The sequence below is a fragment of the Ruditapes philippinarum genome, unplaced genomic scaffold (genome assembly GCF_026571515.1).
Source record: "Ruditapes philippinarum isolate M1 unplaced genomic scaffold, ASM2657151v2 ctg659_1_1_1_1, whole genome shotgun sequence".
Taxonomy (NCBI): Eukaryota; Metazoa; Mollusca; class Bivalvia; order Venerida; family Veneridae; genus Ruditapes; species Ruditapes philippinarum.
Genome location: NW_026859266.1, coordinates 97502 through 124288, shown reverse-complemented (window position 1 = coordinate 124288; position 26787 = coordinate 97502). Strand labels below are relative to the sequence as shown.

The 26787-nt window shown below is 34.7% G+C and overlaps 1 protein-coding gene across 1 annotated transcript in view; it reads left to right on the top strand.

Moving 5' to 3' along the window:
* Positions 1 to 26787, top strand: part of LOC132755889 (sodium- and chloride-dependent taurine transporter-like) — a 46692-nt gene that overhangs the window by 11165 nt on the left and 8740 nt on the right. Inside the window, exons 2-7 of the mRNA XM_060746825.1 lie at positions 20121 to 20252; positions 20688 to 20886; positions 22211 to 22345; positions 23474 to 23606; positions 25860 to 25994; positions 26381 to 26484. Of these exons, the coding sequence (XP_060602808.1) occupies positions 20121 to 20252; positions 20688 to 20886; positions 22211 to 22345; positions 23474 to 23606; positions 25860 to 25994; positions 26381 to 26484 (838 nt within the window). The remainder of the gene's footprint in view (positions 1 to 20120; positions 20253 to 20687; positions 20887 to 22210; positions 22346 to 23473; positions 23607 to 25859; positions 25995 to 26380; positions 26485 to 26787) is intronic.

The following is a 26787-nucleotide window of genomic DNA, read 5'->3' as shown; positions in this document are numbered from 1 at the left end:
AGTGTCGTATCTGAAGCATGAAGAGAAATATCCTGGTGAAACATTACAAGTAATTTGTAATGATTTTGTATTACCATTTTGTATTTTAACGTGTAAGTCACGCCGAATTACACTTTGTGTTATTCTTAATATACATTTCATCAAAAATCACGTATGACACAATAAGGTGTCGCATCAATCAAAGGCTCATTAAATCCCCGGTATAAGTCCCAACTTTCCGTGTTTAAGCGTCAGAGTGATGATGACAAAAACAATCTTGTCCACTGGACGCTTTTAAGATAAAATAATTATGAATAAGTTCTATAAACCATTTCAGAATAAAGTAATCATTTTACGTTGACGCTCTTTCGTGAGTCGTGGAAATTTGTTTTTTCTTTACAATCTGACATTGAGCGTGAGGAATTTTGAAAAGCCATATTTTCGCTCATAGCTTACTACATTTGTAATTCTAATAGAATAACAAATCATGGATATCTCACATTAATCAATAGCACGTATAATGTCGGTAAATCCCGTCCAGTTCCTTCACTTGCTAGTACGTTTCTGTCTTTTTCTGTCTTTACGCCGATCTAAACTACTTATGCTCATTCGAGGGGTATTTAGAAAATAATGAAAAAGTATTTAATTAAGCTATGTTCTCACCGCCGATCAGATCAACTCGATCGTCCCGATCACATTAATTCCCCGATGAAGCCCGACCAAGCTGGATGAAATGCAAATTCACGACTCCTACACGACCTCAAATCGACCATGTTTACGACTTCTTCTCGACGACAACCCGACCAACATCCCGACTTCTTCTCGATCACCCAGACCTATACGCGAGTCATACACGATCTCAACTAGACTAACTGGACCTCTGCTCGATCGTTGCCAGGTCGATCAGGTCGGATAATGCTCGAGTAGAAGTCGAGATGATCGTGTACAGATCGGGTAAGATATGTATACCCGATGTATACCCGAGCAAACTAGATCGTTACACGATTTATTCTCGATCAACTAGATCTTCTACTCGATCACTGTAGATCGCTTCTCGACGTCTTATCTACTGGATCGCTACTCGATTTTTTTTTTGACATGTCGGGTAGGAAGCCCGAGCCATGCCGACCAAGGTAGACCGCTCCGACCAACCCCGATCACGCATGCAGACCGAGCTAGACCGGTGTCGCGTAATAATCACACGGGCGTAATTTTACCACGGTTTACTCATGTTTTTTAAAACTTGCCTGTAACTTTATTTACAAACAAAGCGCTGTGAAAATTGGTATAAATCTTCAGCATAGAACAATTATTTCGGTGCATGTATTTGAATATTCTGACAGTATTTATTTTCTCCAGCATATATGCGTGAAATTGAGCTAAATCGCCAAATTTTGCATCTTTCGTAGGGCATTTTTAAAAAACCTGCAAGGTTCTAAAAGTATTAAATTCATGAAAATAAATGCTTTTAAAACTTGTCAGGGGTATTAAACTTTGTTTCTTGTCCATTGTTTTATTTCTAAATTGGCTAGAACTAATCTTAAGCTGTAGTTGAAAATGGCCAATTTCTCCGAAAACTAGGTCAAATTACCCGAAAATTTTGCCCGAAAGGGTACCTTAAATTTAAAACTTGTCATTCATTACCATACACATTTATTCTTAAGAATAAAGGTCTAATAACTTGCCAGATATTTTAATATTCACAATTCAATGATTGTTTTTTATCAACAAAGGCCATAAATATAAATAACACGATTTAAAGCGGCTTAAATATCCTTCGGCCGTTTTTCAAAATGGCGGACAAATTCTGTTAAAATGTGATCTATATACTTTCTATCAACTGATTAAGTACGTATGCGTCATTATATTGCATTAACTTTGATATCAAAATGTTAAAAAAACGTTTTCCCAACTCAACAAATCATTTAGACAAAAATGACAATTCAAATTAACAATGGAACTCCACAGCTTTACTGCATTTAAGTCAGCTGCCATTTTGCCAATTGAGGATCACTTAACTATGGTGTCTGATTTGTGCCATTTTGTTATTTTGTTTGGTTGTGATTGTTACAAGTAGCAAAACCTTGAAGAGAGACAGAATGAGAAACATATAAAACAATTTATTTTGCCAGTGACACACCTTTTTACCTTTTTCAGTATTTTGTGAATATAGGCCCTTCAACCGCAACAACACAAAAAAGATAAAATGATGAGAGGGGACACATTTTTTCCATGTGTCATAGGGTGAGAGAAATGTGCAGCCTGACTGGAACTCGAACCCGGGACCCTAAATAGTGAACACTTCTAAACTGTGACATACTTCCCTACTATATTGAAATTCTTCCTCAAGTTTCACAGAGTTACAGAGAAATGTAAATTAAATTCTGAGCTAATTATTATTCAGTCACGGTCCCCCATTGGGCGCAAAGTGTCAATGGGTGAGAAAAATGTGCAGCCCGAGCAGAAACCGAACCTAAGACCCTCGGAATACCATATCGCTGCTCTACCAACTTAGCTATCTGGCCGAAATACACATCATCTCCCCAAAATAGTGAATAATTCTGACCCCTGCTATATTTAAATTCATCCTTGAATTTCACAGAGTTACAGAAAAATAAATATAAACTCTGAGCTATATTCAGTCACGGTCCCCTGTTTGGTGCCAAGTGTCACAGGCCTGGTCAATGAGAAAAATCTGCAGCCTGAATGGAACTCAAACCAGGGACCCTCAGAATACTGTACCATGGCTCTATCCGGGCGCTTACACATCATCTCCGTTAAATAGTGAACAGTTCTGAACCATGACATACTCCCCTGCTATATTGAAATTCATCCTCTAATTTCAGAGTTACAGAGAATTGAGCCGTGTCACGACAAAACCAACATAATGGTTTTGCATCCGCGCAGTCTGATCAGGATCCATGCTGTTCTCTTGCAATCCCAATAACAAGTACAGAAACTGATAGCGAACAGCATGGATCCTGATCAGACTGTGCGGATGTGCAGGCTGGTCTGGATTCATGCTGGTCCCAAACCCATTAAGTTGGTTTTGTCGTGACGTGGCTCAAGTGTAAATTAAACTCTGAGCAATATTCAGTCATGGTCCCCTGTTGGGTGCCAAGTGTCACAGGGTGAGAAAAATGTGCAGCCTGACCGGAACTTGAACCAGGGACCCTCGGAATACTGTACTGCGGCTCTTTTAGCTATCCGGCCACTTTCAAATCATCTCTCCTAAATAGTGAACAGTTCTGAACCGTGACATACTCCCCTGCTATATTAAAGTTCATCCTCAAATTTACTGAGTTACAGAGAAATGTTAATTAAACTCTGAGCTATATTCAGTCACGGTCCCCCGTTTAGCGCCAAGTGTCACAGGGTCACTGAGAAAAATCTGCAGCCTGAATGGAACTCAAACCCGGGACCCTCAGAATACTGTACCATGGCTCTATCGACTAAGCTATCCGGCCGCTAACACATCATCTCCGTTAAATAGTGAACAGTTTTGAACCATGACATACTCCCCTGCTATATTAAAATTCATCCTCCAATTTCACAGAGTTACAGAGAATTGAGCCGCGTCATGACAAAACCAACATTATGGCTTTGCGACCAGCATGGATCCAGACCAGCCTGCGCATCTGCGCAGTCTGATCAGGATCCATGCTGTTTGCTTGCAAACCCTATAACAAGTACAGAAACTGATAGCGAACAGCATGGATCCTGATCAGACTGCGCCAATGCGCAGGCTGGTCTGGATTCATGCTGGTCGCAAACCCATTAAGTTGGTTTTGTCGTGACGTGGCTCAAATGTAAATTAAACTCTGAGCAATATTCAGTCATGGTCCCCTGTTGGGTGCCAAGTGTCACAGGGTGAGAAAAATGTGCAGCCTGACCGGAACTTGAACCCGGGACCCTCGGAATACTGTACTGCGGCTCTTAGTCATATAAGCTATCCGGCCGCTTTCAAATCATCTCTCCTAAATAGTGAACAGTTCTGAACCGTGACATACTCCCCTGCAATATTTAAGTTCATCCTCAAATTTACTGAGTTACAGAGAAAAGTTAATTAAACTCTGAGCTATATTAAGTCACGGTCCCCCGTTTGGCGCCAAGTGTCACAGGGTGAGGAGAAAAATGTGCAGCCTGACCGGAACTCAAACCTAGGACCGACGGAATAGTGTACAGCATCTCTACCACCTGAGTTGTCAAGCCACTTACACATCATCTCCCCTAAATAGTGAACAGTTCTGAACCGTGACTATAAAAAATCATTTTGTTGCCCCATATTTAGCGTAGAATCGCCTTAAATTTGGCATTTAATCATACTGTCACCTGTGCGTGGCCAATCGATGACTCTCTATCTTTTTCATTATTTTGTTCTGTTGCAGTCAAGGGGGCGAAGAAAGTGAAGTGATTTTTAGAAAGCAACAAAACAAAAAAATATATTGTGCAGCCTGATCGGGACTCGAACCTAAGACCCTCGAACATATACCACGGCTCTACCGAATGAGCTTTCCGGCCTCATATACATTTTCTCCTCTAAAAGCTATTGACATACTTTCCTGCTATATTTAAATTCATCCTCAAATTTCTCAGGTTACAAAGCAATGTGAATTTAACTCTGGGCTATATTCAGTCACAGCTTCAAATTGGGTACCAAATGTCACAGGGTGAGAAGAATGTGCAGCCCGACCGGGACTCGTACCTAGGACCCTTGGAATACCATACCACAGCTCTTACCAACTGAGCTATCCAGGGGCTTACACATTTTCTTCCCTGAACCGTGACACAATAAGCCAGGGACGCCCCCTGAAATATGTATTTTACCCTTTTTTGAAATTTTACAAACCAGACATCTGGTGAAAATCCTGCAGGAACCACATCATTCTGTAAATAAATTTACCTTTTAATTTCTAAAATTCAACAGTTGTTTTCTATATGAGCCGTGTCACGACAAAACCAACATAGTGCGTTTGCGACCAGCATGGATCCAGACCAGCCTGCGCATCCGCGCAGTCTGATCAGGATCAATGCTGTTCGCTTACAAACCCTATAACAAGTAAAGAAACTGATAGCGAACAGCATGGATCCTGATCAGACTGCGCGGATGCGCAGGCTGGTCTGGATCCATGCTGGTCGCAAACCCATTATGTTGGTTTTGTCGTGACACGGCTCATATATACATGAACATATGGTTTTTTCATTGTCACTCCACCAATATCACTCATACAAGTTAATCAATTTGTAGAATTACATGCAACAAAATTAAAAATGTTTAATGCATATAAAAACTTAATAATTTTAGTCCAGTTTGATTATATATATTATTATAATTTAGGATTATCAAAAGATTCTTAATTAAAGTCCTACCAATTGATAATTTTGTAACACGGTGAGAAAAATGTGCAGCCTGAACAGGACTCAAACCCGGGACACTCAGAATACCTTACTACAGCTCTTCTGTCTGAGCTATTAAGCTGCTTAAGCTGCTTACACATCACTCCTCTAAATAGTATACAGTTCTGAACCATTATAATTACTTCTCCGCTATATTGAAGTTTGTCGGTAATACAGAGCTATGTGAATTAACTCTTAGCTATATGCAGTCAAGGCAACAAGTTGGGAGCCAATTGTAACCGAGTGAGAAAATATTTGCAGCCTGACCGGGATTTGAACCCGGGACCCTCAAAGTACCATACCATAACTTGACTGACTGAGCTATATGGCCACTTACACATTTTCTTCCCTTAACAGTAAACAGTTATGAAGCATGACATAATCCTACCAATTAAATACAAATACTATGTATTTAAAACCTTCAAGAAAAGTTTTGTTATCATTATGAATAAATGCAAATTAAGTAAATGGAAATCTTATCCATTAGGGAGGTGATCTGTTGTTGAGTTGTAACATCTTGATAATTGTGATCCAAGGATCATGAGATAGCATCTCCACCTTGATAAAATTTGTCAACAAACTTACAGATGGGACCAAACTGCTAGGACCAGGGTTGCAATTCTGAAACTGAGGCAAACTAGGCAACTACTGTATATCAAAGTTCCCTGGATTCATGCTATATCTCACTCTTACACTTTATCTAGATATTTTCTCTTAGAATAATGATAAAAGTGCCAAATAATGTGTTTTACTCTATTATCATACACCAAAATATGTTTCCAGAAAGTTGTGACTGTTATGAAATATATTTAACTAACAAAACTCAGATTTTTTAACAAATCAAAGTCATTAAAATTAATAATTACACTGGAATTAAAATATCATTTTAAACAGTTCTCTCTTAACATATTTTTTGTTGATGTTTTGAAATTTACCAAGTTATGTTAAAATTTAAAATAATAAATTTAAATAAATACATTTTCTCATTCATCTTTGAGTTTTTTCTGATTTAAAGTCCCTTGAATCATTTAGCCATGGGCAGCATCATGACTTTGATTTGGCATATTATAATTAATATGGTAGAGATGTCACAGTATATTAAGCTGTTCAATAATAAGGGGAGAAGAAATGTAATTAAGAAACCTTATATCTCAGTTGGTAGAGCTGTGGAATGGTATTCAATGCATGACAGGTTTGAGCTCCAGTCAGGTTGCACTTTTTCTCCCTGTTACCTTAAGGGCAGTGATTTTTTTACCTGTCCAGAACTCATTGAATTTGCTGTGGATGCAAAGTTTCAAATAATGTGCATCTTTTGGATGCATACTTTTTCTGAGTAAGGAGTCCTGTCTGACAGGAAATTGGTAATACATTTGTAAATACCAAATTGTGTTCAAGTTATGTCAATCATCTACAAATCTTCTACAGATAAGAAATAATAATGTGCTTTACTATAGATAAGCATAAAAATATATATTATATTAAGGAAAATGAAGTTTTGATTAATCTCAAACTAAATTAATGGAAAAAACTTATTAAATTTATTTGACAGTTTTGAATAATTTCAGTATCAGAAGCATTGTAATTGATGTAGAAATCAAATTCATTTTTTCTTCATTCCATTGTTAATATACCTTTCGTTTCACTAAAGCAATATTAAGCCTTGTAACTTGGATTTGTCGGCTAAATTTTAGGACTCATAGATTTATAGCTCGGCGAGTCCTAGGACCCACAATGATGAGTTAGTAAAAAAATCACTGTAATTAAGGGTCCAATTTGAAGCTTATGGTGGTTAATTCACTTAGTCACTTAAGTGTTCCAATGAAAAAAGACAAATTTCAATATAATGGGGGTAATATGTCAATGTAAAGATTAGAGAAAATGTTTAAGCTGTAGACCTGCAGTATGGTTTTCCAAGGGTTCTGGGTTTTTTGGTAGTGCTGAGGTATGGTACATGTATTCTGAGGGTCTCTGGATTGAGTCTTAGTCAGGCTGCATTTTTTTTCTCACCCTAGTTGTGATATTAATAAATATTACCTGCATATATTAATGATTTATAATGTTTTAAGTCAATATTGTTAAATATTTAATTATTGTCTTTTGATAAGACATTGTAACAGTACAACTTCTTAATTTGACCTTTCTTGTATGAGGGGGAAGAAGCCCTTAATTAACTCCTCACCAGTGAGTTTTAAGCTGCAGTCTCCCTTACTCCCAGGAGAGCCTAGGACCACCGCAATAAGTAATTGGGATGTTACGGAAAATCCGGGGTGAAATTATTGTTGCGGTCACACTAACCAAGGCAGCACTACCGTAATTCCCAACTAACCCAGGCAGAGCCCCAGTCGATCCAGGCAGAGCACTGAAAAACCCTGGTGGATTGTAATCCCGTGAAAATGATTACATTGATACATAATTTTTGTCCCCTGCCTTTTTCGAAGAAAAAAGGGGGATATAGAAATAGGCTCCATCAGTCTGTCTGTTCGTCTGTCACACTTTCATGTGAGGTCCATAACTTTGTCATTTATTAAATGAATCTAAAATAACTTGGCATAAATGTTTGTTATCATAAGACGATGTGTCATGCGCAACAACCAGACCCCTACCTCCAGGGTCAAGGTCGCACTTGCTCAATTAAGGTCAACATTGTCTATTTGAGGGTATATGTTGTGTCCTGTCCATAACTTTTTTTATCTTTGAAGGGATTTTGTAAATATTTGCCACAATAATTCACAATAATGAGAAGATGTGTCCTGCGTAAAAACCGGTCACCTACCTCCAAGGTCAAGGTCACACTTGGAGGTCAAAGATTAACATAGTCTGTTACAGGGTATATTTCGTGTCCGGTCCATAACTTTGTCATTTATCTAAGGAATTTAAAATAACTTGGCACAAATGTTTGTTATAATAAGACGATGTGTCAGGCACAACAACCAGACCCCTACCTCCAGGGTTTATGAAAAATCCTTATGCAAGACTGGATGCCGTAATGTCAAGCAAATGTATATCACAGTGCTTGCAGTGCTTTGATTTAGAACATTTATCAAACTGCACTAAATCAAATATTTTTTAAGTCTGGTGGCTTTTTAAGTGTTTTTTTTATTTATAAACTATATACCAGAAAAATAAAACACAAGTATATGTATTCATTTGAAAATGACGACTCATATGAAAATTCCAGTAAAATGAACTTTCTTAATACATTCCCGGTTTTCGCACAAAAGTTATACCATTAGATGCGGCATTTATTTTGGAATAAAATGGTATAGATCTATATAATTTAAAATTATTTCGTGTTATTTGGAGTGTACATAAGACCGTACGTGTGATTATCACGGCACTACTACCAACCGTGTGATTATAACGAAGCGTGGTAATAAAAATAGTAGAATTCTAAAAAAAAAATACCATTAAACGCAGAACTGGTTTTAGAATAAAATAATCATCATTTATCATTCGGATAAAACTGATTAATTATAAAGTCGTGTCTGTGATTATCACGACACTACCCATAACCGTGCCCATAAAATCGTGTGTGTGATTATCACGGCACTACCCATAACCGTGCCCTTATTACGCCGCCGCACAATAATCAAACGCAGGTCACAGAACCGAACCACTTTATACACAGTTGAAAATTCAAATTGTAAAATTTGTGTCAACGTTGCTTGAATAGTCAGTAGAACCCCGTGACCTTAAATATATATCAATAACCCTTCTCATTGAACTCCCTTCACTTTTACGTATGTATTAATATGTTCCAAGCACTAAATATATAAATATAACTACAGTCTAAATAAAAAATACACTCGTGAGCAGTTATTTAATGAGGTAGTTTTATAAAGGGGACGTAACTTTGTCAATAATCAATTATTCTGAAATTAAACAATTTTGGCTCATTTGTACATATATTTTTACCGTTGCCCATTTATCATCCTAATCACAACTGTGTTTTGTCTTATACTTAACCTGTTGGATGCGAATGTGTGTATTCAATGTTCTCAAATGGAAAAATGACACATCAATGATTGTCTATTTACATCCCTGGCAAAATATAAAATCACACATAGCTAATATTATCAATATTTAAAATCACAACTGTCTTGAACACGAAGTGAAAACACGATTAATATAACACATTCTAAAATTAGAACTAAAATTTTAAAAAAAATATTTATCAGAACATAATAATAATTATAATTATTCATAACGAAGGTTGTCATAATTATTTAAAAATCGCTGCAATACATGCTTTTTAAAACACCCCCGTGTGTTAGAAAATTAATTAATTCTCACAAAAATTAAACTATTAGATGCGGAATTCATTTGTAAATAAAATGGTGGTTGATTTAACTATTTTGTAGTAAATCTAAGACCGTACGTGTGATTCTAACGGAACTACCCCTAACCGTGTGATTATTACGCCGCCGCGTAATAATCACACGCGTGGTAATATTAAAGCTGTAGCGTAATAATCACACTGGTGGAAATATTTCTCATAATCACTAACGCAATGATTATTATAATTACTAAGAGGGTCATCATAACTATGTGGAGCTGCATGGCGACAACCAATATCATCATTGCCATTCAATGTGGTCAGTACCAGTACTATCGTCATTGAAAGATATTTTCTTTGTAATAAAAAAAACTTTAAAAACAAAACTATGATAATTCATTACGATTGGTCGTCTTGTTGTCATAAAAAAGAAATCCATAAAATGCCGTATTATTGAAAAAGAAATTATATTGCGGAAAACATTTTGGAAAAAAATGTATTACCAGTATGTCTGATTAAGTATATGACCGTACGTGTGAACCACACACCACTAGAGCGAAATTCATCACCAACACAATGAAAAGCTTTTGTTACTAAGAGGGTTATCGTTATTTAGTAGCATTGAAACAACAATACCCTTATTATATAGCTTACATGTTTTCCCCTTCATTTCGGACTATTTAGCCAGCATCAACCTGCACCAATTTATCTTTACCTTAAAAGATTAGAAGATGTGTTATCAAATTCTTAAGGTACACTGATGAATAATAAGAGCTAGTTTAACATATACTGAATTTAACTTACTTTTATATCATATTATAATTATTATGTAATTAGCGCGAATCCTTAATTGTGCCTTTTTTACATTTCACGTGAAAACTGTTGTAATTGAGAAAATTTCATATTCATTATTAGAAATACGAAAGCAATTTTTTTTATTTTTCATAAACTACTGAAATAGTGTTGATGTCTTATTTGTTGAAAACTTCTATACTGATATATATGTAATGCATATTTCTGAAATAATTGACAATTTTTTCGCAAACATATCCCTGACATATTTCTGAGTTACATTGCTATTCTATTCTTTATTCCACTCAGATCATGCGAACATGACAACATGAGGTAATAATACATTTGCAATAAACATAATAAACGAGGCTAAGAACCATATATAAATACCACACAATATTTTAACTATAGCGGGAAAGTTCATAATCAACAAATATAACTTCGAAGTTATACAGATCAACACTTTTTTCAGGTTCATGAGTCAATTGACAGCATATACTCATGTACATTCTTTGGTGTATCAAAACGGAACGTGGTTTTTATATAAGTTTAATATTATGGAAATGTCATGCCAATTAAAAAAGAATTCACACCTTCATGGACCTCTGCTTTCCGTATACTTAACCCTTTTTCACACCATTACTATAACTAGATCTTTGCCATTTCGAGTCTTCCTTTTACTTATTTATTTATTTATTTATTTATTTATTTATTTATTTATTTATTTATTCTTTTCATTTAATTTTGGATTTTACTATTACCTTGAATTGCATGCAAACACACAAAGCGCAACAAATAAGACTTAATTTATATATTTCAGCTAAAAAGGGGGACTAATATAAAAAAAACCGGAGGAAAATCCATGAAACAGACTTTTTTAACTATTTTAAAACAGAGAACCCTAAACTGAAAAATATTTTTCAATTGTATCAGGCATTATTTATATTATAATGTCTGTATCGAAAGATTGCAAGCTGATATTTAGGAAAGACCATTTTCTGTCTTAAAGTTACACTTTAAGATACCCCTTTGCGGTGGAAAATCATAGCTTTTTAATAAAATTTACACCATTAGACGCGGAAATCATTTAGGAAAAAAATGATATATAATTGAAGAATACTAAGTGTAAATATAATACCGTCCGTGTGATTATCACGGCACTACCCCAAACCGTGTGATAATTACGACCCTGCGTAATAATCACACGCGTGGTAATATTACCACGCGTGTGATAATTACGCGACACCGGTACCCGATCGCTTGATCGTGCTTGATCGAGTTGATCTGATCGGCGGTGAGAAAACAACATCAGAATATTACAAAGCCTCAAAGTGAGCTGTTTGACAGAATTTAAAGTACATTATAATTCAAAACCATCGGAGGCTACACATTTTATGTTTTCAATATACTTAGAACAGACACTTTAAGCCACACAATACACTCAACGCCATATTTTACATTTTCCGTTTTAAAACTGCCATTCGGTATTCTATGCACTGCTTCCGTTTATTTTGGTTCCCTGTTCTGTTATTGTTCCAATAGAAGCGCCCGAAGATCGAACCTGCCACCGCTGGATTACGAATCTGATACTATCCCGGACGGTAATAAAGAAAGCGTTTCGTGGACAAAGTTTCTTTTGTGACTCTTGTCATGCATTTGGAATTTGACGAAATATGATGAAATCTTACGGTATGATAATAAGTGTATTACCTTAAAATTTATGTCAGTCCCCAGGACATAGATAAGTGCCTGGAAACTTATTCATTTGATGATGAAAGGACAGTGGTAAAATAATCGTCATGTAATGTTACATATACTACTCAACTTTTGTTTAACACCAATTAAGTTTCTAACTATAATACAATTCAAATAGTTAGGTTCAGCAATTTTTTGAGATGGCCCAAATCTAAATGCGAGATACTTGGTTCAGTAATGTTTTGAGATGGCCCAAATCTAAATGCGAGATATTTGGTTCAGTAATGTTTTAAGATGGCCCAAATCTAAATGCGAGATATTTGGTTCAGTAATGTTTTGAGATGGCCCAAATCTAAATGCGAGATATTTGGTTCAGTAATGTTTTGAGATGGCCCAAATCTAAATGCGAGATATTTGGTTCAGTAATGTTTTGAAATGGCCCAAATCTAAATGCGAGATATTTGGTTCAATAATGTTTTGAGATGGCCCAAACCTTCACCAGAGGGAGGGGTGTTGCTTAGCATAAGTTGAGTAGTATAGTTTGATTGAGTATGTTAATTTTGAATTAAACGTGCCGTGTCATAAAATTTGGTGCATAAACTCAATTTGTTATGAACTTTCAACAAAAACAAAGTTTATAGTAACATCTCAGAGTATAAGTGGATAAAATATCGCAGTATACTAGTTAGATTGTCATATCTCCAAATATCACATTATTAGTTAAATCTTAAAAAAACAAGGGTTCTTATGGTTATTTCTCATTTAAAAGTTATGCAAACAGGGGCGGTCGAATGGTAAATGTCGTTGACTTGAAACCGCTTGCCCCTCACCGATGTGGGTTCGTATCCCTGTCCGAATTCCGATATAGCAATTGAATTATTTCATGTGAGGAAGCTATCCAGCCAGCTTATGGAACGTCTGTGATTCTGCATGCCTGAAAGTAACGTAATCACATTGTTTTCGGGATTTGTTGTTGTAGTTTATAACACGTTATTTTTTTATGTTTTTTTTTGTTGTTGCTGCTGTTGCTGCCGATAATAATGCAGATGCTGCTGCTGCTGCTGCTGCTGCTGCTGCTGATGATGATGATGATGATGATGATGCCGCCGCCGCCGCTATTTGTTCTTTTACGTTTGTTTATTTTGATACTGCTGCTACTTCTTAGGCGACTGCTGTTGTTGCTGCTTTTAATATTGTAATATGAGTTGAAATTTTGAATAAGCTCAAGACAGATGTAGATTTAAGCATAAATGTATGAAATATTGGACTTCTCTTGCATGTAATCCAACTTTGTGCCGTTAGCAACAATATCGCGATTGTATTAAAAGTATCATTTCTAGACTTCCGAAAACATAAAACAGCAACCTTTCAACTGTTTCCAATACGTAATGGAATCTTTATTACCATTAATGAGTGTTTGATAATTGAAAACTCACACCATTTTAATAAAGTTTGACAATAATCACCCACCGATGTTCATATTATTTGAGTTTTATTCACAGCTTTATAACGATCTGGTCTACTGCCTTACCGTATATGATTTTATCAAGATATCATGCGTGATTTAATCTGAAAACATTTAGACGGTTAAAATAACTTCAGATCAAAGATCGGGCGTATATTTTTCTAAACATTTGCCTATCATTTAAAAACCTTTACGTTAAAATTAGAACATGTGAATGTATATAGTAATTGCTGGTGTTAGTGATTTACTAAATCAGTATCAGAAGACACGTCGCGGACTGGTGATAAACACATACGATGTAAGAAATAAATTGGTGCATGGTAAAGAAGGAGATTTAGACCCAAATCCTAATTTGAATTTACTATTATGATGACGGTGATGGTGGGGATGATTGTCATCATCAACATCGTCGTCGCGGTCATTACCATTATCATCGTCGTTATTTTCATTATAAACATCAACATCATCATCACCATCATCATCATCATCGTTATCATTATCATTATTACGAACGTAAAATTTCATAACCTCTAGCGGGACTCAACTCGGACAGTTAAAAATTATTATTATCATTATTATCATTATTATTATTATTATTATTATTATTATTATTATTATCATTATTATCATTATAATCATCACCGTCTTCGTCATCGTCGTCATTTTCATCATCACCATCATCGTAATCATCATCATCATCATAATAGTCATCATCATCATCATCATCATCATCATCATCACCACCACCACCACCACCACCACCACCATCATCATCATCATCATCATTTTTACAAACGTAAAAGTTCATCACTTCTAGTGGAACTCAAAGCGAACAGCTTGTCAAATATTCAAATGAATCATCACACACGTATATTGGATGAAACTCAAAGCGTGACAATTTTGTAGTTATATGTTTAAGAAATTTTTGTATAGTTATAAAATTGCATTTGAATCTTCTCAATGGTTTATATTGCCGACAACAATCTTTTATATGAAATTAAATAGAAATCTGATACTTAAAAATAAAAAAAAGACTACAAAATGGTTCAGAACCGTGACTTTTGCACAGTTCGTAATGATACGGGGTTTTAGCTTTAAAATGCCGACCCATATATGACACAAAGATCGTTGAAGGATGAAAATGTGAAAACAACCAGCGAGTTTGTTTTTTTAAATAGATTTACCTTTATGCCCTAATCCTAAGCATTGAGATCGATATTTGACATGTCAAAAGAAAATTTTTATAGTGTATATGGTAGATATTATTAAAAGAAGAAAAAAAGCTTCGAAATAGAGGTGTGTATGAAAACATTTTGTACAGAAATGAGCTGAATAGTGTTGAAATTATGATTAAATGGGTATTCTATACACAATAGCAAAATAAAATCTACATGACTGAATTATTGCAATTCATTCAAACTTTGCATGAGAAACACTGAACGAAGGAAACACAAATGTTTAAAAGAATTAAATGACATTTTGTAGTGTTACCAATGATGAAATCAAAATTATAAATCAAAAATATAAACCAAAATCAAAAATATAAATCAAAATCAAAAATAAGGTGTGTAATACTTGTGAATTAAGTAATCTTCCCTTGAAATATTTACTTACCAGATGTTGAATAACCGCGAAATGTTGACAAGAAGTGAGACATTTCAAGCTCAGTTATCTATTAAAGGGAGATAAATCAAATGAAAGAATTTGAAGGCAAAACGTCACCATTTCTAAAACCGAAGATAAATCGTAAAATTAATGAGTTAGTTAGCAGTTGCAGATGTTATCTGTATTTATATCCATCTAGTCTTAAACTGTTCAAGGTTATGTTGATTAGTTTTCTTCTTCTTCTTTTTTTAAATGTTTCATTTATATCATGTAATTTTAATGATGAAATTCATCTCCAACATCTTTACCGGTTATCGTTTTTATCAAACGTTTTGCCGTTTTCATAATCGCGTCGTTTAAACATACAAATATTTTGTACTAGAAATTCTTAAAATGTGTGCTTTAACTGTCTCAATCAAACGCTCTTTGGGGATTATGTTGGTTGTAACGAATACAAGAATCCACGTACAGATATGTTAAGAAACAAAAGCAATCGGCTTTTGTTGTGCCATTTTAATCGTGTCTTTATATATATTTATAAATTTACGAAATTAATACTAAAATAAAGCACACTTTTATTCGTAAAGGTTAATTTTTGTAGAATTAAATACTGTAGAGTGTAGCATGGTGGCCTAGATTCACCGTACTGTTTTACCTTTGCAATGTATGAGGGCGCTTCAAAAAGTTATTTTCCAGAAACTTAATCGCATAATCATATTTTACACGGTCAAACGATCCTCATAACAAAAATACTTATTATTGTTGTTATACATGTAAATTATATTATTTAAAAGGGGTGGCCTTGAAATTTCAAATATACAATAGTTGTATGGTCAAGCGTTACGGTGTTTCACATTAAAAGAAGTGGTTTTTAAACAGAAAACCGACGAGGACGGTTTAGAATCATGTTCCTCAAAACATGTGAGCTCGGACCAGTCCAGGCGCCTAAAACATGCAACCGCTAGCAATCAGGACGTCTTAAACACTTTATCATGGACCATCACAATCAATGCTAGACAATGTAACATTCAAACATAATGTTTTTGAAGATACCAAAGATGTCTCCTTTGTTTATGCCGCTCATGGAGATCTGAAAATGTGTAGACTGTGCCTTAAAGTAAAGAGTATTAAGCAAAGCTGAAAAGACTAATATTTACAATAACACGTTCATGCAGCCGTTTATGAGACATGGTTACAATCTTTTGAACCTTGTCTCAAAGCAAAGCTTTGAATATTATCATTACTATCCAACAAATTTAAAGCGAGTTGAACCATTTGACATTGTATTTGACTCTGTTAGAATCGCTATATATATAGAAAAAGCGTTAGTAAAGACCATATATATAAATTATAATAATAATGACTTGGTATGAATAATGGCGTACTCTCAGTCAGTAAGAGCGATAACTTTTTGAAATGTCCTCACCAAAGTATATTATTTCAGCAAACGTTACATAGCTTATTTTGCAACTTTTAAAAGGGTATCTTATTGCCTGAACAGTTATATCTTACGGGTATGATCAGCTTTTTATCCCCATGCAGCTGTAGTGGAGCCGAGTAATGCAAAAAAAATCAAAATATTACCCTACTGCAAAAAGTCGAAAATGAGATTACAAATTTTTCTTTGCTGTGCTAACAAAAAATTAGCTCAAAGCTTGGGCCTATAAATATATTAAGATAAAATATGTTTTCGACACAGGAGGAAATATCTTAGCATTTCTACTTTTCGCTCTTTTTTTGTTGAAACTGGAGTTTGGTATGACAAATGCAGTATGAATTTCGTCGGAAAATTCACGAAATGTGAAAAATGCATGCACAATGTCGAGGTTTATTCGAGTACTTTGCAGTTTGCAGTGTACAGTTGTGTATATATTACCAGTGAACTATTTAGGAAAATTGCAATTTAAAATTTCCTTTTTCTTTTTCTCTACATACAATGATGCATGCCCGCTCGTCTTTCCGCGCATTAAATTATTAAACGGTTATTTGGGATTTTAAACACGCATTTGTCGAACGTTATTTTAGAATTGTTACAAAAGGATATCTCACAATCTCAAACCAGTGCGATTGTTTACAAGTTTGAAAGGTTTTTTTTTGAAGATGACGTCTCAAGATATATCAAGACATATCTTATATCAAAAAGGTTACAAAGACAAATAAACAATAGCATAACTCTAGGTACATAATACATTTAACCTATATTTAGCAACAAGGACAATATTTATGTCAATATAGGTTATGTGCTCGGTCTTTTTTAAAAATGTGATACTAATTACTTCCCTTGCTATTACTCTAAATTGCAAACTACTAACCTCCCTTGATTAATTACTGTGCTTACCTGATTTAAATTTCATATAACTTTAATGACTTAACTAACGTTGTATATTATCCATTGATATAACTACACTAAACGGTCAATAAATAACTGATTAACAAAACTCATTGCCTTTGAGGGAAAACAATTCAAACATGGCAAAGAAGTGAATAAGGAAGATGATTCGATGAACTTTCACCATTTGTTGCTCTAACAAATATAGCTGTATTAAATAATGTATTTCTATTAACACTTAATATTCAATAGAGTCTGAAAATAAATGTACTAGGAAGCCTGGTATAGTAATTAGTGTTATACTTGTGTTTTTCATGTGTGAGATAACTATATTTAACAATATAATGAAATTCATCACCTGTTTCTTGTTGACTACAAAGTGAGCAAGTTCTATTTCCTCTTTCTATACCAAAATATCAACCTCTCTCTATAAGAAGATCCAAATTGAGACATATATACATGTATATATATATATATATATATATATATATATATATATATATTATATAATATATATATATATATATATATATATATATATATATATATATATATATATATGAGTGATTGCTAAAACTCATGTTAAACATAGTGAAATAATGTTCTAATCTAAATTGAGTTCTTTACAGTCATGATATAACTTAAATACTTGGCAGATATTGCCTCACGTGACATGGTGTAGGACGGAGCGGTCAATTAGCCCCTTATAAGTTTTGGTTGTTTTTCTATAGTCTTGGATATTATATTTTAACTGTTTTCTGGATAAAACACTGTATTTATAGTTAAACTTTGGTAGTGAACTCTAAAAATGGAAAAGCAAGCAGAAAATATGGAGTTGAATAGGCACTTTGCATCCAGCTCTGCTTGTGCAAGGGGAATCATCATGGCGGCGGTGACTCGGTTGTATTTACAAACATCACCGATCCGCCCACGCCTCTATACCTATAATCTGTTTCAAAATTGACCAATAATGTTAAACATTCTCCAACATATATGGACATCTACCCCCGAATCCAACTTCTTTTAATAATAAGATGTTCAAATAATAAAAATATCGATGGTACCCTTTTTCAGATGCTCAGTTACAGTGTCACTTATTATGTTATATATTGATATACCATGTATTGTACACTCTTGTGCGGCTATATGTAATTAGAGTTAATAAAGTGTTGTTCTGTTCTGTTCTGCAAACATCAATAGTCCATAATGTAACAATCAATTAAAGTGGTATTGTTGCATTTTCACCATTGTCGTATTTTTGTTGACCGGTGTATATGCGCATGCGTACGGAGAGAGAGCTTACATATAAAAGATTACATATAAAAGTATATAATATGCATATATAATTCAAACCTTGTATTTTCATTTATTCATGAAACATTGAAGTTTTAGTTATTAATCAACTTACTCGTTATATTTTATTCCATTATACCATGTCAGGTGACATATGCTTCGTAAATCTGCAAATGTGCGAACATGCAAACAAGCAACAGAAAGCAAACATGCATTAATGCTAAAAAGACATAAAAGCGAAAAAACAAAGAAAGTAAATATGCAAAAATGCTGATACACTATAAATAAGATGCGCAAATGTGACAAATTTAAGCGATGTATATTTGCCTAACTCTGTCTTCATTTCGCCTTTTTTGTTCCAATACTGCGGAAATGTGAAAACACATAGGACAACAAAATTTTACTTTAATTGTTAAGCATTGTTTACTTTTTGAATTACATGTAATGTGATAAGTTAAAGTACCTAGTGGTACTCGCAATGAGTGATACTCGCAGATAGCGATTGTCGCAAAATGTAATACTCGCAGATAGTGATACTCGCTCGCAGTGATACTCGCAAAAAGTGATACTCGCAAATAGTGATACTAGCAAATAGTGATACTAGCAAATAGTGATATTTGCACATAGCGATGCTCGCAGATAGTAATACACGCAGATAGTGGTGCTCGCAGATAGCGGTACTCGCACATAGTGATACTCGCAGATAGCGATTGTCGCAAAATGTGATACTCGCAGATAGCGATTATCGCAATAATGTGATACTGGCAGATAGCGATTATCGCGAAAATGTGATACTGACAGATAGCGATTATCGCAATAATGTGATACTGGCAGATAGCGATTATCGCAAAAATGTGATACTGGCATATAGCGATTGTCGCAAAATGTGATACTCGCGGATAGCGATTATCGCAAAAATGTGATACTGGCATATAGCGATTGTCGCAAAATATGATACTCGCAGATAGCGATTATCGCAAAAATGTGATACTCGCAGATAGCGATTATCGCAAAAATGTGATACTGGCATATAGCGATTGTCGCAAAATGTGATACTCGCAGATAGCGATTGTCGCAAAAATGTAATACTCGCAGATAGCGATTGTCGCAAAAATGTGATACTAGCAGATAGCGATTGTCGCAAAATGTGATACTCGCAAATAGTGATACTCGCAGATAATGATACTTCACTGCTTTGATACACTTTGATTAAATACTCCATTATAAAATGTTGTAATGAGTGTATAATTTATAATTGTATATTATTTTGTTCTCTTATTTCATTACAGGAGCTTTCCTTGTTCCATATCTGATATGTGTGATAGTCGGTGGAATACCGTTGTTCTATTTGGAGGTGGCAGTGGGCCAGTTTATGGGCGTGGCCGGAATAAATGCATGGAACATTTGTCCTTTCTTCAGAGGTAAAGTAATATAAAAGTTTAGAACCTGTTTAACAATTACAATGATAGATGTAACAGTTTTATCCCACATAATTCTTCTAAATAATAGCCTGTACAATATGGAATGAAATATCAAAATTACAAAACTCAACAGCTCATAAATAGTGGAGCAAACGTCTGCAAATTTGCAGACATGACGCGAGGAATAATATTCCCATATAAAATATTTACCGCTAGCATTCAAAAGTAACTGCTATAAAGTATATCAATTTAAAATAAATTAAATATGCTTTGAAGACATAGTCAACTAACTGCATGAAGCCAATATCTATTAAATATTAACACTTGAATTCGTTCAAAATTTACATTTTCCGTCACTGTCCGTGTTTCTTTAAGAAATTATTATTATTATTATTATTATTATTATTATCATTATTATTATAATTATTATTTAAGGTATTGGTTTATCGACTCTGATCATTGTGTTTTTCCTCAACTGTTACTACAACGTCATTCTCGCCTGGGCGTTCCGTTATTTCTTCGCCTCATTCACCAGCGAACTGCCGTGGACAAAATGCGACTATGATGACTGGGCTACGGAACATTGTACCAATTTTGATGACCCCAGCCCTGACAACAGATGTAAATATGACAAGTAATAAGCCTTACATATATTCTTGCTTTAATTCATAAACCATTCCCCCTGTTCTTTCAATGACAAGCTCTGGGCCAACTACCTTGTTTGATAGTTTAATTTACATTTGTATGTTCGTAAGAGAAATGTGCAAAAGAATAAGAAAAGAACGCGACTCCCGATTACAAGCGAAAGTAACAACCCCCTTGAACACTGAACCAAAGACTCGATTCCTTGACGTAGTACAAAGGTTGTACTTAGAGAGCATTCAGCCGTAACACTGATGTTTAAGATCACGTGCCATGGCATTGTGAGGTCATGCTGAATCCATGCATTTAAATTATTTCATGAAATGAAAAATTCTTGCAAGGTATTTGATAGTGGTGCTACAATGTACATATATTTACACCATTGTCCACCATTTGTGGACAATATGAGCTCGAAACCATTGTATGCTAAGTGTGTGAATTAAGCACGGAATTCGACAATAAACTATTAGTTATAAAGATTGTTGACAGGTTATATGGCCGTATATAAACGGCTGTTTGTAAATATATTGCCAACAGCCGTTTATATAGGCCACATAACCTGTCAACAATATTTATAACGAATTTATAATACAGCAAGCATCATTTCTTAGAGAAAAAAAGTAAGATTTCGTACTGAATCGACAGAAGACTTGTATATTAAACTTTATAAACGTCACGATTATCCAATGAAAAACGACATTACAAACGTGCAGTATTATAAAGTCAGCATGACATTGAAATTCTACCAAATGTTCTGCTGACATGACATTTGCCAGGACATACAGCAGAACATTTGTTAACATTTCATTGTCTTGCTAAATGTAAAGCTGAATGTCGTGCCAGCAGGGAATTCTGTTAGTTTCAATGTCCTGCCGATTGTCCAACCAGAGGAAATTTCGGTAAAATTTCAATGTCGTGGTGAATGTCCTGCCGAATGCCCTGCCAGAACATTAAGCAAAATGTCAATGCCCTGCTGAATGTCCTGCCGAATGCTGTGCCGGCAGGGTATTCGGTAAAATTTCAAAGTCCTTTTGTATGTTCTGCCCGATGACCTGCCAACAGAACATTTGGTTATATTTCAATGTCCTGCTGAATGCCTTATGTCGAACTCCGTGCTAAATTCACCCATTTTTGCATATTATGTCGTGATGTCTTAACATTATAAACACGTCCTGATTCATAATCCAGCATAATTGTACACATTTATATCTCTGATTAAATGCCATTTGTCTACGGCTTTCAAAATGATGGTCTTTTCAGACACGTTCGGCTATAGACAATATGCAATATGCATTATTTTGTTGATTTTTTTTCAGCAACACATTGACGGGTGTAATGGTGAACGGTACTTGTTTAAGTAATCAAACAGCCTTGAACTTCTTCAATATCACCCCATACGATCCGTCCACAGCGCCGTCGTACCTAGTTGAACCCGTCACAGAATATTGGGAGTATGTAATTCTGTTTTTAGCCCGTTACATTCAGGTATATTTCACTAGTATCGGTCAAATGAGCCGTCGCTGTGACTAAGAACACATCAATCGCAACTATTCGGCCCTTTCCGTCAGTCTTCGGATAAGGACCTCAAACACAGTAGTATGAATACACAGAACGGATGCGGTATTTCGGCCTACCTACGCTAAGAAACTAAACATGTAAAAAAATAGTAATTTAATGCTAGGAGTTGTTAACAAATTTATTTCACATATATGTAGTAAAATTCCACCTAGAATAAGTGAATTCATAAATACAAAAGCATACAATATATTAGTTATTTATTTATTTATTATTATGGTTGTAGAAACCGAAAGTACAAAAAACCAACCTGTTGACGTTTAGTCGGATTTGTTTAAAATTGAACACCAGTGGGCATATTTAAATTACAAATTGTTGTCAGAAATATTTTCAAGCATAAGAGTACCGGAACAGACATTAGACGTCAAATATATACATTCGTTTTACATTTTCTCTGTTTCTGTTTTCATCTGAAACCACGTGGTAGAACTACTTTCAATCCGTATTGTTTCCGAGGTTATTATAGATAATAGCCGAGGCAGTTCCAAATGAGAACACATAAGAATACTTCGGTAATTTCCGTATCTAAATACGATCAAATAAGCGTCACTTCAATAGGAATCAGATAAGATAAAGCTTTCTAAATATATAAATAATAATAAGTTATAACAGCATATATAAAACATTAGAAAAAATGTGACGTGTGAATCTATTTCACATTCGGAAAAAAAATGAAACTATAATGTTGTTGTTGTTGTTGTTGTTGTTGTTGTTGTTGTTGTTGAGCACTATACTTAACATCCAATGAGCGTGTTTTCTGATTTAATGAACGAAGTGTTGCCACATCCTGCACCACTTTACTCCTAAAATTCCAGAAATTTCTATCTGGAACATTTCTTTTCTAAAAGCAGTGACATTATATGCCCATTATGATAATAAAAGTTGTAAAAATCAATGGGTACAATTAATGGTCACAAAGTCAAAAGAATCAAAAACATTAATTCTAGAAACAAATGCTATTCTTAGAAACCAATGCTATTTTAAGAAACACATGTTTTTTTAAGAAACAAAGTGTTGGCCATATCTGATGGTGTCGATGAGATGGGGCCAGCAAAGTGGGACTTGGTTCTATGTCTCCTGTTCGCCTGGATTGTCGTGTATGCATGTATTTGTAAAGGAATCCGATCATCAGGAAAGGTATTTATAAAGTGTGATACTCAAAAAAGTGTTGAAGCACCTCACTAACTTCCGTATACCGGTATATACCGGACTAGGCGTTTGAATGAGTAAAGGATTAATGCTAAATTATCGCCTTTTCACCTAACGGAATGAACTTTAAAGCGTCTAATTCATCTCTTAACACTGCGATATAAAGACGATCATGACTGAAAAATGTAAGATTCACCGACCAGAGGTTCTGCTCCAACACTGTAGCGAGTTAAATCCATTTATCACATAAGCCGCGCACAGGAGTGTAATAAAGCCATGGAATAAATATGATATTACACTAGTGTAATAACACTTTGACGTGGCGTCATTTGCGCTATATATAAACATAGCGTTAAAGCGCACACTATACACTATATGCGCGTCAATTAAAAATGACTCATTTTAGTTGTCAACCGTTCTCTTTTTCACTATGTGATAAATAGAATATTATATTCGTGCAGATTCAATACTAAATTTATTGGACTCGTTGAATAAAACAATATTATGCTCGCCAGAGGCTCGAATAATATTATTTTATTCAACCCGTTCAATAAATTTAGTATTAAACATACACTCAATATCCTCTATTTATAAAACGTTTCTTTGATTGTCTTTTATAGGGTTAACGCACGTTTTTCCGTGTTATAACGTCTGCAGAGTCCCGAGGAACGGTTGGTGCCCGAGCCCGAGGGACTCTGCAGACTTTATAACACGAAATAAACGTGCGTTGACGCTATTATAGCATAAAATTTTAAAACAGATCCATGATGTATATTATATATAAAACACAAACATTAAATCCTTGTGCTTGAACGGTATTTATCCAACTCTACATGTTTTACGTATGCGTTTTATTTTTTCCGGGGCCAACAACTTGAGAACCGAACGAAATTTCGAATTTTAATTGATTTAACAAAGTTTAACTTTGGAGATATATTAACTTAAGAAAAACATAACATTACTTTACCCAAGACAAAACAGACGCCTCAGAAATTCCTAGAATGATTACAGATTGGCGGTAGGAAAAAGATCAGTGACATCAGATTCAAATTCAGAATCGGATTTTTTTTAAGCACGCAAGTTTAAAAATAATCAGGCATAAAACATTATTCTCTCAAAGAAACATACAGAACATTTATCAATATAAACGTCAATAAAACAAAGTTTTCTTATATTCATTTTGTGCTTTCCATTTTTGTAAGTTAATCCGGGGATTAAACTGAATGACAGAATTGACAACTGTCCGTTTCTAAGAAAGGGCGACAACCAAGATAAGCGGCGATGTCTATACGCCGTATTGCCGGCATAATTACTTGAATTCCAATATAACAAGAGCGCATGACTCTGGCAAACAGGCCAACTCGTCATTTTTTGTTTGTTTACTGGGCCCTGTATGTATTGCGCATAGGTAAAACCGAGCTATAACAAGAGCGCGTGACTATGTTAACGCATGGTTTTGGCCCCGTTATAACATGGGCAAAAGAGGGGAAACTAGCCGATTTTATGCTATAATAAGTCTTAAGTAATGCGCACGATCTGTAAGTATAGTGTAAGCACAATTAAAAACAGAAAAGTTTAGTATTACAAGCAATAGAGTGAACATACTTGATTCTAAAAGCATTTGGTGTCATTCGAAAATTAAAACTCGACATAGAATTTACTTGAAGAAAGGCTGAATATGATAAAGTCATTGATTTTGCAATTTCGTTGAAACTATTGTACAACTGAAGACAAACCCGAAATCCTAAACTTAAAAACAATGCTTAGAGTCTAGTAGCAAAGGTATGAATGAATTCAGAATTACGGACACATTTTCAAAGTTCTTCGAAGTCGTGAATGCATGACATAATGCCCAAACACTTTCCTAAACCTACAGGGAACCTCAATGCACTGCGATGTTCAGACGACAACATGATATACTAGTGTTTGAAGTAACAAGGCTGTCATTGTTTGAACTTTCTTGAAGTAGTCTGCCACTGTTTTGGGGGGATTATTTTCTACTTCTTATTTGAAACGGCTAAACAATAAGTTAAATGTTACGGGTTTTACTCCAATTTTGCGTTTAATGAATTTAATTTAAGTCTAAAGTCTGAAGTACGGTGTCCTATTTCGTCCACAAAACTAAAGTCTTTGACTGAATTTAAAAATGGTGATTTAACGGTCATAAGTAGGTCCTAGAGTTGGTCTTAAAACACTCTTGAAACGCAGCGCTAATATTTAAATTTCTCCGTATTTTTTCAGGTCATGTATGTCACCGCTACGTCACCATACATTTTCATGACAGTTCTGTTAATCAGGAACTGTCTATTGGACGGAGCTGGGGATGGTATATTGTACTATGTCAAGCCCGATTTCGAGAAAATGAAAAATACACAGGTTAGCATTATTGTATTTATATATCTTTACAAAATGTAGTCATTTAATGGAAATAGGAAACCTGTTTTTTTTCCAAACGAATAATAAATAAAAAAGCCACACATTGTATTAAGTGCTTTATAAGAAGCACGGGTATGATTAAATTTCCTACAGATACTATTTTATGTAAACATTTAAAAAAGTGGTACCATGTTACCAAGCTGTACTACATTCGCCATCTTCAATCGGTTCTCATCCAAAGTTAGGCGGTAAGAGAAAAAAAGTTTCGATTCCATTTTATCATCTGGTTTAAATCCTGATTGTACCGTAATTATAATTTTATTTTATCTTTTCTATCATTATTATTATTATTTTGAAGATTCGAAAGAAACAAAATGTTATTTTAGGTATGGGTGGATGCTGGAACCCAGATTTTCTTCTCGTATTCCATTTCATTAGGCGCTCTAACAGCCCTGGGAAGCTACAACAAATTTCATCATAATTCGTACAAGTAAGTTCTTGACCATGTGACAATTTCCGCCATATCCCTTTTTTGTACAATTACAATATGCACTGATCGATTGAAAAAGACGAGTTCCTAATCGTTCAGAAATATTCCTACTGATTGCACGGGCGGATTATCTGGATAGGATCGGGAAAATATACAGTATTTGGTGTAGGAAGCTCTGCACAAAAAAGAGCATGAATATTGCCAAAAAAAAAGAGAATTAAGTCAATATAACTAGTTATCATTAAAATTATTTCATAGTTTCTTAATTCTTAAAAGGACATATTGCATTGCAAAGTATCCACT